The following is a 13,517-nucleotide window of genomic DNA, read 5'->3' on the forward strand; positions in this document are numbered from 1 at the left end:
TGTTGTCTGCGCCGGCGTTCGTACTCCTGGTAGATGAGCAGGTAGACAATAGCTGGTAGGATGTGTAATTCGGGTTCCATGCTGTCCTCCTTCCTCGTGGAGTGTGTATAGGTGAGCGTTTTCCCGTTCGTAGTCTGTTTCCACCGTGTTTTTATCCGCGGGGCTCCCGCCCCGGAAAAGGTGGCAGATTGGTGGGCTGTGATAGGGTGGGCGGTACATTGTCTGCCGCCTGCCTGTTGGCGGTGACCGCCGCGCTGTTTGTCTGTCCCGCCGTGGCGGTCGGAGTGTTAAAGTAGCGGGCCGTGTTGGCGGTTCCCGCCAGGGTCAGAATTCATTTTTTTGGACCGCCTGCCTGTTGGCGGGTTGGCCGCCGCTTTATCACCGACCGCCAGGGTTGGAATGACCCCCTCAGCCTTGTACAAAGACTCTCAATGGCGGCTCACCAAACTACCCTGAAAAGCTGTTCACATACACCTAGATGCTTTAGATCTGCCAGCCAATTGCTACTGTTGATCCAATCCTACAGGCTGTGAAGACACAGTGTGCACTCTTTCCACTCCTTGGATTCCTTCTTATGGCACTGCCTACCAATCCATTTGAGAATGGAAAGTGACATCACAAATTCATGAGACCTTTGGAAGCCATTTTGTTCATCCAGGCATTCAGACACTAACCTGATCTCAACTCTGCCTCCTTTACATTGATCTTTATTTCAGTTTGTCAGATGAGCCTGTATTGTCCTTCAGGCCTTTGGACTCTCTCTAAGGCTTTGCCAAAGGCATCTGACAAAGGCTATCTTGACACTGGTTTCACTGTAGATCACTGACTGGCTCTAGAGTTCCTGCATTAGCTTTATGCAATGATTTTTGTCATGTCACTTGGTTTACAAAAAATCTCAATAAACTCATAAATCTCTTCACCATGACCCTGAACAGTTTTGTATACACTTTACGGAGAATGATTCTATGGGGTATGCTCCCACTTCTGTTCAGATTCCTGCAGCAAATGTAGGAGGATCAAGCACAATGCAACCCGATCACCCCAGATTGGAAGATGATTTGGTATGGCAGTATGTTGGAAGTAAGCACTTGCCCTCCTTTTATTCTCCCAAACATAGCCAACCTACTTTCACTGCACAATTGCTCCTGTTCAAGTTCTCTCACACTACACTTACACACCTAGAGAATGAGCAATGCCAACTAGAGACATTCTACTTACGAATAGAAGTTACCAGCAACTTGTTTTACAGGAAACTTGCCACAAAATCCATGTATGGAGGTACATGTTAGAAGGTTTGAATCCTTTCTGCTCCCTTCTTTCTAATGTTCTACACTTTGCGCAATGTCTTGCCTATTGGAACTTGGGAGTAACTGCCCTATGCTGCTTCATGTGCCTTCCTAACACACTTCTTTAGGTAACCACTTATGGCACACGTTCTGAAAGGTTTACTTTGTTTCCTCTTACTCCGTTCATTGTTTAACAGTAGGAATGAAATTACGTGTTAACATTCTTCATAGTGTCTCCAGTTGAGTCAAAACACAAGTGCCTGTTTCGTCTTCTGGTGTCAAAACCTACTATGGTAGTGGCAATATGGGGGTCGGAGAACTGTGTGCTCTTTTGGTCTGGCCACTTTTCACAGTGTTCTAATCTAAATAAACTATCTGCCCAGTGATTCTGCCAAAAGGTGTCAGCCTTTCTTATGGGCAACTCCATCACTCTTCCATCCTTGTTCCCTATTCATCACCCGAGGAAAAAGGATCTCAATCACACAGGATAGAGTGAATGATTGATGCTTTGTGGCATTTGCTAGAGTTAAGAAGCACAAAGTGGTAACCATGCACATGCTCACATTGTGTTACCCTTTGTATTAAGATCCACTATGCCTTGGCCAAGTTCGCCCGTCTGACTGGCATTTTTTGACCTTCTCAAGGGCCAATGCTGTTTCTACTGCTCTCTTCAGGGGCATTCCAATGACATGTATTCACTGGGTGGTCATCCTTACATACGTTTGCTAAGCATTACTGCCCAACAGCCCAGGCGCATAATAATGCTTACTTAGCTAGGGCTGTGTTTCATTCTTTGTTAGGTAAGCACCACTACTTAGTACCACCTCCCGGAGAGTATTCCTTTGGGGCTCATCCATAAGGTAAGGGATCTGCAGGAGGAGGGTACTGATCATTTACCTTCAGTAATAATATTTCTGTTGAATATTCTATCTTGCTGCAGATTCCACACTGCCCTACTTCTACCCCATGAGTTAGTGCCATTAGTAATACGATCCCTACATATACAATATGTTGTCTAATGTTACTGTAATTGCATCCTCTGAGGGCAGAGGGGATCTATTGCTGGGGAAAACGTTTTTCAATACAGTCTGAAACTTGATGGATATTCATAAGGTGTAGGATCTGCAGGAGAATACCATATGCACTGAAAATATTGTTACCAAAGATAAGTAACACTATCTTCTGGCGGTTTGGACCAGATTGGGGAAAGGGAACTTTCTTTGCTCCTAAACACAGAAATTTTTGGTTAAAACGCAGCAATGATAGTGGTGGGGGTTTGCTCTGCTTTCTACTTGTGGTGCATTCCTTGAGGAAGAGAAGCAGTGGTAACACTAAACCACCTCTCTTTCCAAAGCTCCGTTCTCCACCAAATTATGGCTATATTTTCATGCAGCAGAGTGATGTCCACATCATGATAAATGGGTACTGAAAGTTGGTACATCCAAAACAATTGTTTATAAACTTCTAAAACTACAGATACTAAATCTGGGAACACAAGTTTGTGGCTAAAATAGATGTGCTGCAGGAGGAACCCCATCTTTAAAAAGCCTTTTGTTTCTCCAGTGAATATTTCTGCAAGAAATATATTCCCAAAACAATAATACAACGTTTAATGATGTAAGAGAGCAATAGGACACTGCAACGACGTGTCCTATCCAGAGCCTATACATCCAAAACTGTTCATGCCACAGGCACTCTCTATATTGAGCAGGCCCTATAGATTCACGCTCGGTAATGCTGATTCTGATGTCTGGCATGGTTAATTAAATAAAGGAATGTATGCACACACTGTGCCAGAATAACCTTACGGATGAGATGCATGTGTTACAAATAAAATAACATAATACACATGAAAGTAGGACTTTAAATCTAATCAAGAACTTAAAACAATATGGGGCATATTTATACTCTGTTTGCGCCGGGATTGCGTCGTTTTTTTTTACGCAAATCCGACGCAAAGCTAACTCCATATTTATACTTTGGCGTTAGACCCGTCTAGCGCCAAAGATCTTGGAGTTTGCGTCATTTTTTAGCGTGGACACCTACCTTGCGTTAATGATATGCAAGGTAGGCGTTCCCGTCTAAAAAATGACTCCAAGGCATGTGCGCCTTATTTAAACTCCCATGCAAAAATGACGCACGGGAGTGGGCGGGTCAAAAAAAATGACGTCCAGCCGCTTTTGCGTCATTTTTGAACGCCTGGTCAGGGCTGGCGTTAAGGGACCTGTGGGCTCGGAAGGAGCCCAGAGGTGCCCTACCATTCCCCCAGGGACACCCCCTGCCACCCTTGCCCACCCCAGGAGGACGCCCAAGGATGAAGGGACCCATCCCAGGGAACTTAAGGTAAGTTCAGGTAAGTTTTTTTTTTTTTTTTTGTGGCATAGGGGGGCCTGATTTGTGCCCCCCTACATGCCACTATGCCCAATGACCATGCCCAGGGGACATAAGTCCCCTGGCCATTGGCATTGGGCAAGGGGGCATGACTCCTGTCTTTGCTAAGACAGGAGTCATGTCAATGGAGGGTGGGAGTCAAAAAAAATGGCGCAAATCGGGTTGAGACAGATTTTTTGCCTCAGACCGACTTGCCCCATTTTTTGACGCCCAAGCTCCATTTCCCCCTACGCCGGCGCTGCCTGGTGTGGGTCATTTTTTTTTACGCACACCAGTTAGCTCCGCCGGCTAATGTCATTCCATAAATAAGGCGCCCGCATCGCGCTTTGGAATGGCGTTAGCCGGCGTTTAAATTTTTGACGCACAACTGCGTTGGCGCAGTTGTGCATCAAAAAGTATAAATATGGCCCTATGTATGGTATATATGGTCCTCTGATCTAACCTTCAACTTGAATATGTTTGAACAGCATTTTCTATCATGATTTAGGGCCTCACTACAATGTTGGGGTCTTAAGACCGCCCGACTCACGATGGCAGTCGGACCGCCGCAGACAGGGCAGTCTGACTGCTGCAGACAGGGAGGTCCGACCGCCCCATTATGATCGTGGCAGAGCTGCCACGGTCAAACCGCCAGGCTGCAGCTAGCCTGCAGCCTGGCGGTCCCGACGGTTGCATTCAGCAAGCAGCGGTGCCCTGGGGATTACAATTCCACATCTGCCAGCCTTTCCATGGTGGTAAACACAGCCATGGAAAGGCTGGCGGTATGGTGGCGTCGGGGACATGGGTAATGCAGGAGCCCCCATGGACAGCCCGCTGGCCCAGCGGCACACTCCTAATATGGTGGGCAAAATACCTCCATTACTGGCGGGCTTTTGTCTGCAGCGGCTTCGGCGGTCCTTTCAATGAGGTTCATAGTTTGTCCCAGTGTATGGTGTGTTTACTCATTTGGAACTATATAGACATTATGACTGGAATTTTTACTCACTAAGTCTGATGCAAATTGCACAATTGTTGCAAACATTGGCTTTCCTTCTTTTTTTTTTTTTAATTGATGGCGCAATGATACTTGTGCAAACAGTGTACCAGCAGTTTATGTGATACATTAACTGAGAAATCAACGGTAGCCCCTGATTCAATGTTCTTTTCCGATTTTTCTTTATACATTTTCTTTTTATTTATATTGCTAGATGCCTTTAAAAGGGACAGTAAGAAACAAAATATCCACGCTGAGCTTAGATGGTCTTTCTTCTATGGCTAAGCAGGTTCTACACAAACCTGATCCACATCTAGGTCTGAGTGATAATCCAGTGCTACTGACCGACTACTGATGAAATAAATTCCACTTTTGTTCAGTTGATCTTCAGTTGATCTTTAAGTGACGTTAAGAACAGAAGTGTTTTTGAAAGCATTGTAATGAAATTGCAGGCTTTGTTTCTTCTGCAAAATCCATATGCAAGATTTCCAGAGTGAAGAACGTGCATATATTTACAAAAGAAAAACTAGGTTTGTAAGATTGTAAACCATCTTCAAATTTTCTAAAATGCTTTGGTGGCTGGTAACTGAACCCTTTACAACACCGAAAGAAAAAATGCAAAATTATGAATTGCTGTATTATGCTTAAGGACTTAATTTGACAGCTTCAGTGTAACACTGATGTCCAAATTGCCATACATTCTCTTTAATGCTGCTTGCCAAAACCTGAAAACAGGAAATGGTTCTTGGAAGATAAATGTTACCTGTTGACATGTGGTGTACATTCTCTTTCTTTTAAACATGTCCACATATTAACTTCTGGCCCATCTGGAAGCTAATCTTTTATTTTTGGTTAGGTAGATCATTTATTGAAGATCAGCTGTAGGTTACAATGCCACACAAGGCATTACTGTATGAGTCTTGAAAGGCTCTCACTGAGGCACGGAGGTACCAGGGTCAGTGTGTTTTACTTTTTTGCTTATGCAGGGTCATCCCCAATCTTTTTGCCTCCTGCCTCCTATTTTTGTTCTGACCTGTTGCTGTTGGTTTTTTAACTCTGAGCACTTTACCACTGCTAACCAGTGCTAAAGTGCATATGCTCTCTGTGTAAACTGTATTGTTAATTGGTTTATCCATGATTGGCATATTTGATTTACTAGTAAGTCCCTAGTAAAGTGCACTAGAGGTGCCAGGGCCTGTAAATCAAATGCTACTAGTGGGCCTGCAGCACTGGTTGTGCCAACCACATAAGTAGCTCTGTAATCATGTCTCAGACCTGCCATTGCAGTGTCTGTGTGTGCAGTCTTAACTGTAAATTCGACTTGGCAAGGGTACCCACTTGCCAGCCTAAACCTTCCCTTTTCTTACATGTCAGACACCCCTAAAGTAGGCCCTAGGTAGCCCCAAGGGCAGGGTGCAGTGTATGTTTTATATGTCCTGACAGTGAAATATTGCTAAATTCGTTTTTCACTGTTGCAAGGCCTGTCCCTCTCATAGGTTAACATGGGGGCTATCTTTAAATCTGATTAAAGTGTAGATTCCCTTTGGGAGCGGATGGACATGTGGAGTTTGGGGTCTCAGAGCTCACAATTTGAAAATACATCTTTTAGTAAAGTTGATTTTAAGATTGTATGTTTGAAAATGCCACTTTTAGAAGGTGAGCATTTTCTTGCTTATACCGTTTTTGTGACTCTGCCTGTTTGTGAATTCCCTGTCTGGGTCAGTTTGACAGTTGGGCTGGTTGCACCTCACACTAGACAGTGACACAAAAGGAGCTGGGGTGTAGTCTGCATTTCCTGATGAGCATCTGTGCTAGGAGGGAGGGGATGAGTTGTCACTTACATCTGAAAGGCTGTGCCTGTCCTCACACAATGCAATCTCCGACTCCCTGGTGAGTGTCTGGGGCCTGGCCTGGGCAAGGCAGGATTTCACATTCAAAAGAGACTTTACTTTGAAGTAGGCCTACCTCAAAGGGGAAATTGGGTATAAGAAGGGTACCCAAAACCACAGACTTTACTACACTTCTGGAAACAAGAGGAACCTCTGCCTGGGGAAGAGCTGAAGAGCTGAGGAAGAAGAGCTGCCCTGCCTGTGACTGTGCTTTGTGGAGCTATCCTGCAGTTGCTGCTTCTGCCAGAGTAAGAGGGCCAAGACTGGACTTTGTGTGCCTTCCATCTTGTGAAGAAATCTCCAAGGGCTTGATTTAGAGCTTGCCTCCTGTTGTTTGAAGTCTCAGGGACAGCAAAGACTTCTCTCTGCCAGCACCTGGAGTCTCTGGAGAGACTCCTGCTCTGACAAGTGGTGCCCTACCCAGTCCTTGGAAGGAAAGCTGGTGGAAATTCACGGGAAGTGACTTCGGACTGCCGCCGCTGAATCCGGTGACGCCACCTGCAACCGACTCCGTGATCTTCGCTGGAACGCGACGACCTTCGCAGGCCTGACAACGCTGCAGCCCCGCTAAGGTCCACGACTCCGTGGAAGTCGCTGCACCACGTCGTGACCGACGCCGCTCGAAGTGCGTGGATTCATCGTTTCGCACAGACGCCGCGATCCCCAACTTCACGCATCGAGTTGTTTTCACGCTTTACCAAAGGTACTGTACTTGAGGGTCTACGCGACTCCGTGTCCGGTGCCGCTGGTGTCGGCTTGTTGGGAACGACTCTGTCACAATGCCGTGTTAACACCGCATCAAAGCATTTTGGGTTTCTAAGAGCTATTTTTGAGTTTAATCTTTAAAAATTCATAACTTGACTTGCGTATGTCAGGTTTTTTTCGTTTTGGTCTTGTTTTGTTTAGATAAATATTTCCTATTTTTCTAAACTGGTGTTGTGTCATTTTGTAGTGTTTTCATTAAGTTACTGTGTGTGTTGGTACAAATACTTTACACCTAGCACTCTGAAGTTAAGCCTACTGCTCTGCCAAGCTATCAAGGGGGTATGCATTGGTTAGCTGAGGGTGATTCTCTTTTACCCTGACTAGAGTGAGGGTCCTTGCTTGAACAAGGGGGGAACCTGACTGTCAACCAAAGACCCCATTTCTAACATTGGTGATCAGCAGTTGGGATTTGGACTTGTATTTGTACTTGACATACAGTGATTAAGTGTACACTACTGTTTTGAGTTCAGACCACTACGTGACCACATACTACTTGTCTTGTGATTCTGCTTTTTGTTCTCTGATGTCCTCCTGGAAATACTGCTAATATTTTTGGACTTTGGTTTTTGGTTGTGAAGCCTTTGCAGAATGGAAGTCAATTTCTGGCACCTATTTATGTATAAAAAGTGGCAGCTTAAATCATTCTGCATGGAAAGGGGACTGGCTGTGAACAAGAAATCCAGAAGGGAGGATCTTGAGGCAGCCCTGTTTCAGTATGAGTTGAAACGTTGTCAGGCAACACCACCAAATGACTCTGAGGAGGAGAACTACTCTGAGGAGGAGGACTACTCTGAGGAGCAGGGCAGTGGCCCTGAGGAGGGAACAGAAAGAGATGATTGGCTCCTAGCTTGAATCCGGAGTCTGGAAGAGCTAGAAGCAGAGCTTGAGAAGGCTGAGGAGAAGAGAGCCTTAGCCCTGGAAAAAGAAAGGTTGGCAGCTCAAGAGCTGAGTTGTGAAGAGCTGAAACTGGAAGCCATGAGGGCTGAGTCCAGTTCAGATGGTGGCAGCAAAAATCTTGTATCCGGTACTGCTGAAGAAGTGCACATGCCCAGAGATGTGGTGCCCTACTTGAAGGAGGGAGTTAACACACACCAGGAGGTTCAGGGGCATGAGGTAGCTCCAGTGATGCACAGGGTCCCTGAGGTGGATTGGGGAACTGGCTTAGGGAGTCATATTCCTAGTGATGGGAGGGGGCACTCTACTGACTCTAGATGAGAGTGACAGGGAGAGGGGTTCCCCCAGGTAGAAATCCTGGTTATGTAGTGTGAAGACATCCCAGAAGAGTGTGGGTTGAGTGTCAGGGACAGTCAGGTACTGTCTCCCCAGTCTCAGGAGGGTGATGTGGGATGCTTTATCAAAGTGGAGTCACTGGATGGTTGGGTGAAGGGTACTTTGGTTAATTCATGTGAGGGACTGAGTGATGTAGTTGCTGGAGAGCATATGTCTAGTCCTTATTTTCCAGAGCTACGCCAACACCAGGTGAAGTGTGAGTTCTCTGACCCCAGGGAACTTACACTGGAAGCAGACGTCTGGGTGAGTACCAGAGAGTCTGAAGAGGCATTTGGGGATGCTCCTGAGAGGAGTGGTCTAGGTATTTCCCAACCAGGTGAGGTAGGGAAGGATTGTAGTGTCCCAGGTAGGACCCAGTGTAGTGGGATGGGTGAGGGACCCCATGTCCAGTCTCAGAGGAGAGGGAATGGGGATGGGCTGAGGCCCAAGGTGCCCGAGATCCAGTCCCAGGTCCTGGAGGGTTCCATGAGGGAACACCAGGAGGGGAGCCTAGCCTGTACCGTAGGGCCCTCTGTTGAGGGAGACCCCACAGTGTCAGGAGAACTTGGAGGGGCGGCTGTAGCCAGTGTCCCACCAGTTCTGGTGTCTGGCAGTACCACTCCTAGTGAGGGGGTGCAGAAGTCCAGACAGAGGGCTGAGAGGGGGTTGCAGACCCCAGTGGAGAACCTGGAGGGCCAGGGGTCAGCTCTGAGAGCAGAGCCCCCAAGTAATGATCTTAGTGACACCATTTCTGGGTTGGGAGGAATCCAGACTCTGTCAGATGGGCAGAGGTCAGGAGACCTGCGCCAGCCAGACTCTTGTGTGGCCCTTGGGGACAGTGTGTCCCTTAAGGGGGGGTAAGTGTGCCCCCCTGGAAGTCCTGGTGTGCCAGGCAATGTTTCAACCGCAGGGTGGTGACTCTGGGTTGAATGATCAGGTTCAGGGGTAAACTCTGTCCTGATGGTGGGTAGGAGTGCTCCCAAGAAAGTCCTGGTGCGCCAGGCAGTGGTTCAACCGCAGGGTGGTGACTCTGGGTTGGATGACCAGGTTCAGAGGGTAAACTCTGACCTGGTGGGGGGGTAGGTATGTCCCCCAGGAAGTCCTGGGTTGCCAGGCAGTGATCCAGTCTGAGGGTACAGACCATGGACTGGAGGATCAGGTGCATGGGGTAAACCCTGACCTGAAAGGGGGGCGGTTTGCCAAATCACACCCCCCCGGTGTGATTTTAAGGGGTACTCTCCCTGACAGGGGGTGCAGAACCCTGAGAGAGGGGAAGGGGAGAGAGAGACTCACCCCTGACCCCAGGGCAATCTCGTGGTGCTAGACCTATTTTCAGAGTGGAGGTGCAGCTATCAATGTTTTTTTTACTGAAGTCATAGAGGTTGTGAAAACTTCAAGTCTCATACTTGGATTATTCACAGTGTAGCAAAATGAATCACATCCATCCAGCAGGAAAGTGATATTGGGGTATTGTGTGGTGCATTTTGGTGCATTCTGACACAAATATATTACCAAAGTATTGTGTGGTAACACACTGTCACAGTTTTACTGATAAAAATACAAAGTGCACAAACTATAATATGTAGGAAATGAGTTTCATTAAATATTTCATTTGTGTACCACCAAGGTTCTTCATTTGTTTTGATTCTGATAAAATCTTTGGTTCCATAACACTTTAGGGTTAAAAATGTGCTTCATTTGTGCTTTCCTAATTACTGATATATTTTGAGACATGATAGACATCCTAAAGCCATTCCTTTCACATGCCCTGTACCCTGGCAAGACTGTTACAAAAGTAAAGGAAAGTAAGCACCAATGTCCAAGAAAGAAGAATAAGTAGCAATTTGTCAGAAGACTTAGCTTGACATTTGACCTCTGCCCACGCACAGCAAATGTGACAAGATAAAATTTAAAGGAGTCTTTATTGCGCATTCATCTTATGAACTCCAGTATAGTTATTACTGCAGCACCTATTTTTTTAATATGTGCTTCAACACCTTGCAAGAAAATTATGTTCTGAAAGGATCTAGTAACTAGCACTGGCAATGCCAATAGGTCTGGCTTACTAGGGCACTGTCAAATCAGTTCTTAAAACCCATTTACTTTAATGACTGCCCTCTTTCCATCAATGATGCTGCCAGAGAAAAACACCTTAAATTAACTAGACACTTTAACGGAATTACAAGGGCATGTGGGTGTCCCTGGAAGTTCAAGCAGCTGGATACGTAAACAAAATTATCACAGTTGTGTGTAGGGCAAGCATTTATTATGTAAGCACATGACTTTTGCCTAATCAAAGCATGTACTCCTGGCTCCTAACATGTGGTCAGAGCCGAAGCCCATCTCCTGGTGATTCCCACAGAATTGTCTGGTGACAGCTGCACTGTCAAGCCAAATCATAAAAACTAAAGTGAAAGTAAGGTAAACAAGACCGCTGTTTTTTTTAAACAGATCAGGAGCGCTGTGAGTTTTAGATATCAGGGTTAGTTATGTACCTTTAAAATCCTAGCAGCACGATGTCCTTTCAATTTAAAAAAACATAATAATTCCAAAGAAGTCTTGCTACGTTAAAAACAGAAGCTACCACATCTTCACTCAAACTCAATTAATTTATATAAAAGACGTGTGTTCCTGAAGTGTTAAGTAATTGGAGGTGTGACGTATAATGATGCCCATTATGTGGTCTTTGAATTTGTAAGTGAATTGTCTTGGGATTGTAAAAAATAATCTTGAAACATTCTTAGAACACAATAATCATTGTAAAACCTGTCCACATACTGTAATGACTTTTGTGTCTTCTGCTTCAAAACTCACTCTTAAATTGACATATATATATATGAACTAAGAAAACTTACCTTAACATAAAAATTTACAAACAGGATAACCAACGTGGTCATATAAGAGGACTGGAAGATGAGGCAACCAAATGGAAACCCACAAGGCTTAACAACGGCACTGAGCGTGTGCGTAATAGTCATCAGAAACTGGATCTGAGAAAAAAAATCAGTTAGACAAAAGGTTAAACATTTTGAGCACATTTTCTTAAAAAAAAAAAAAAAAACAAATAAACAAATATGGACAGCTTTGATGAAGGAGATTTTTAGGTTGAGTCGCTAAACAAAACTGTGACAAATGCAGATGTCACTCAAGAAACAAAATGGACTCGAAGTTACCCAAATAAATTGTGCAAAAAAGTGAAATTTGTGTACTGCAACAATTCATGTTTAAGTAAAGTCTGTTCAACATCAGCGACCTTTACTAAATCATGCAGTCTTGAGACTTGTACAGCCATTGAGTTATGTCAGGTTCTTCCATTCTTGTTTGCAGATCTAATTCTTAACTTGCAAAGTCAAGCTCTATGTTTTCATTTAAACCTATTGTAAACCAATTGTGTGAATACGTCAGTTCCTTTTAGCAGTTAAGATTCCTCATCTGGCTCTATGCAAACTTCCCATACATCGACAACCTGATGGATTACAACTTCTTAACAATGCCATTAAAAAGATGCCACTAATGCATTACAACTAGTGTGCATGCGTAGCAGAATTTTAAAACCGGGCTTCTTCTATTGATTCTTATTTTTTTCTATTGCATATTACTGTGCTGCTCTCATATGCTTGTGAAAAAGTATATTCCAAAGGCCTTGACAAAACCAGAGAAATACAGTGCTGGAAAGCCTGGTGCAAAATTCAAACTTGGATTTATATGGATATTTGAGATAACTGGTTTGATTCACAGAGTCATTCATGCAACCGCGTTGAACTTTGTTAAAAAAAAGTGGCTGGTGTTACCAATGTAAATTCAAGTTTTGACGAAACATGAATGAATGTACACTCCAAATCTGATTTACTCACAAGTTTGTGAATGTTCACGAACTTGCAAAGGCATTCCAACCATGGACTGACCATAGTCTGCCTATATTAGAGTACATAAAATAATACTACAGGAGTAGTACTTCATGGACTCCAAAATGCCTTTGTGAATAGGTCCTTAAGTTATTTTTTTTTGTACAGAACCGGTACCGACTTGCTATATCCTTTGAACACCGGACAGATGGTATTTTATTTTTTCAGCACACGGTTCAGCTATTGCGTTTTCCCTAATTCTAGGTTTCGTGGTCCAACATGTAATTTGTCACAACATTTAAACAGTTCAGTTTTCACTTTCAGAAGTGGCTCTAGTGCCAAGGTAACATGCAAATACATCGCTGCTTTTGTGTGATGAAGTGAAGTACATGTTCAGAGAAAATAGTTAAAAAGAAAAAGCTGAACAATTACTGATTCCTTCCATTGTTTAAACTGCAGTATTAATTTTGCTTCAAGACCTGCATTCCAGACAAAGGGCCTGATTACAACTCTGGAGGAGGTGTTAATCCGTCCCAAAAGTGACGGTAAAGTGACGGATATACCACCAGCCGTATTACGAGTCCATTATATCCTATGGAACTCGTAATACGGCTGGTGGTATATCCGTCACTTTACCGTCACGGATATACCACCAGCCGTATTACGAGTTCCATAGGATATAATGGACTCGTAATACGGCTGGTGGTATATCCGTCACTTTACCGTCACTTTTGGGACGGATTAACACCTCCTCCAAAGTTGTAATCAGGCCCATAGTATGCAAACTCTGGTACAGACATTGTAACAGCCATAACTCAACTGTAACAGTGATAACAGAATAGCAAGAACATAATTTTCTTATTACCGTTAAAACCCGATGTGCGTATTAGAATGTAATAAGAAAATGTGAGTGTTTATACATTCGTTACAAACTTTCTTCTATCATAAATAGTATACTATGGGCCGTATTTATACTCTGGTTGCGCCGAATTTGCGTCGTTTTTTTCGACGCAAATTCGACGCTAAACTAACGCCAACTAACGCCATATTTATACTATGGCGTTAGACGCTTCGGGCGCCAAAGTGCCCGGAGTGGGCG

At 44.4% G+C, this 13,517-nt stretch overlaps 1 protein-coding gene across 2 annotated transcripts in view; it reads right to left on the reverse strand.

Moving 5' to 3' along the window:
- Positions 1-13,517, reverse strand: part of ELOVL2 (ELOVL fatty acid elongase 2) — a 384,348-nt gene that overhangs the window by 24,678 nt on the left and 346,153 nt on the right. For both annotated transcript variants that reach the window (XR_011200871.1, XM_069219411.1), the window contains exon 7: positions 11,429-11,563. Coding sequence is in view for 1 of the 2 variants with exons in the window: in XM_069219411.1 (XP_069075512.1) it covers positions 11,429-11,563 (135 nt within the window). In the remaining variant the exon portion in view is untranslated. The remainder of the gene's footprint in view (positions 1-11,428; positions 11,564-13,517) is intronic.

Source organism: Pleurodeles waltl, chromosome 2_2 (genome assembly GCF_031143425.1).
Source record: "Pleurodeles waltl isolate 20211129_DDA chromosome 2_2, aPleWal1.hap1.20221129, whole genome shotgun sequence".
In the NCBI taxonomy this organism is placed as follows: domain Eukaryota; kingdom Metazoa; phylum Chordata; class Amphibia; order Caudata; family Salamandridae; genus Pleurodeles; species Pleurodeles waltl.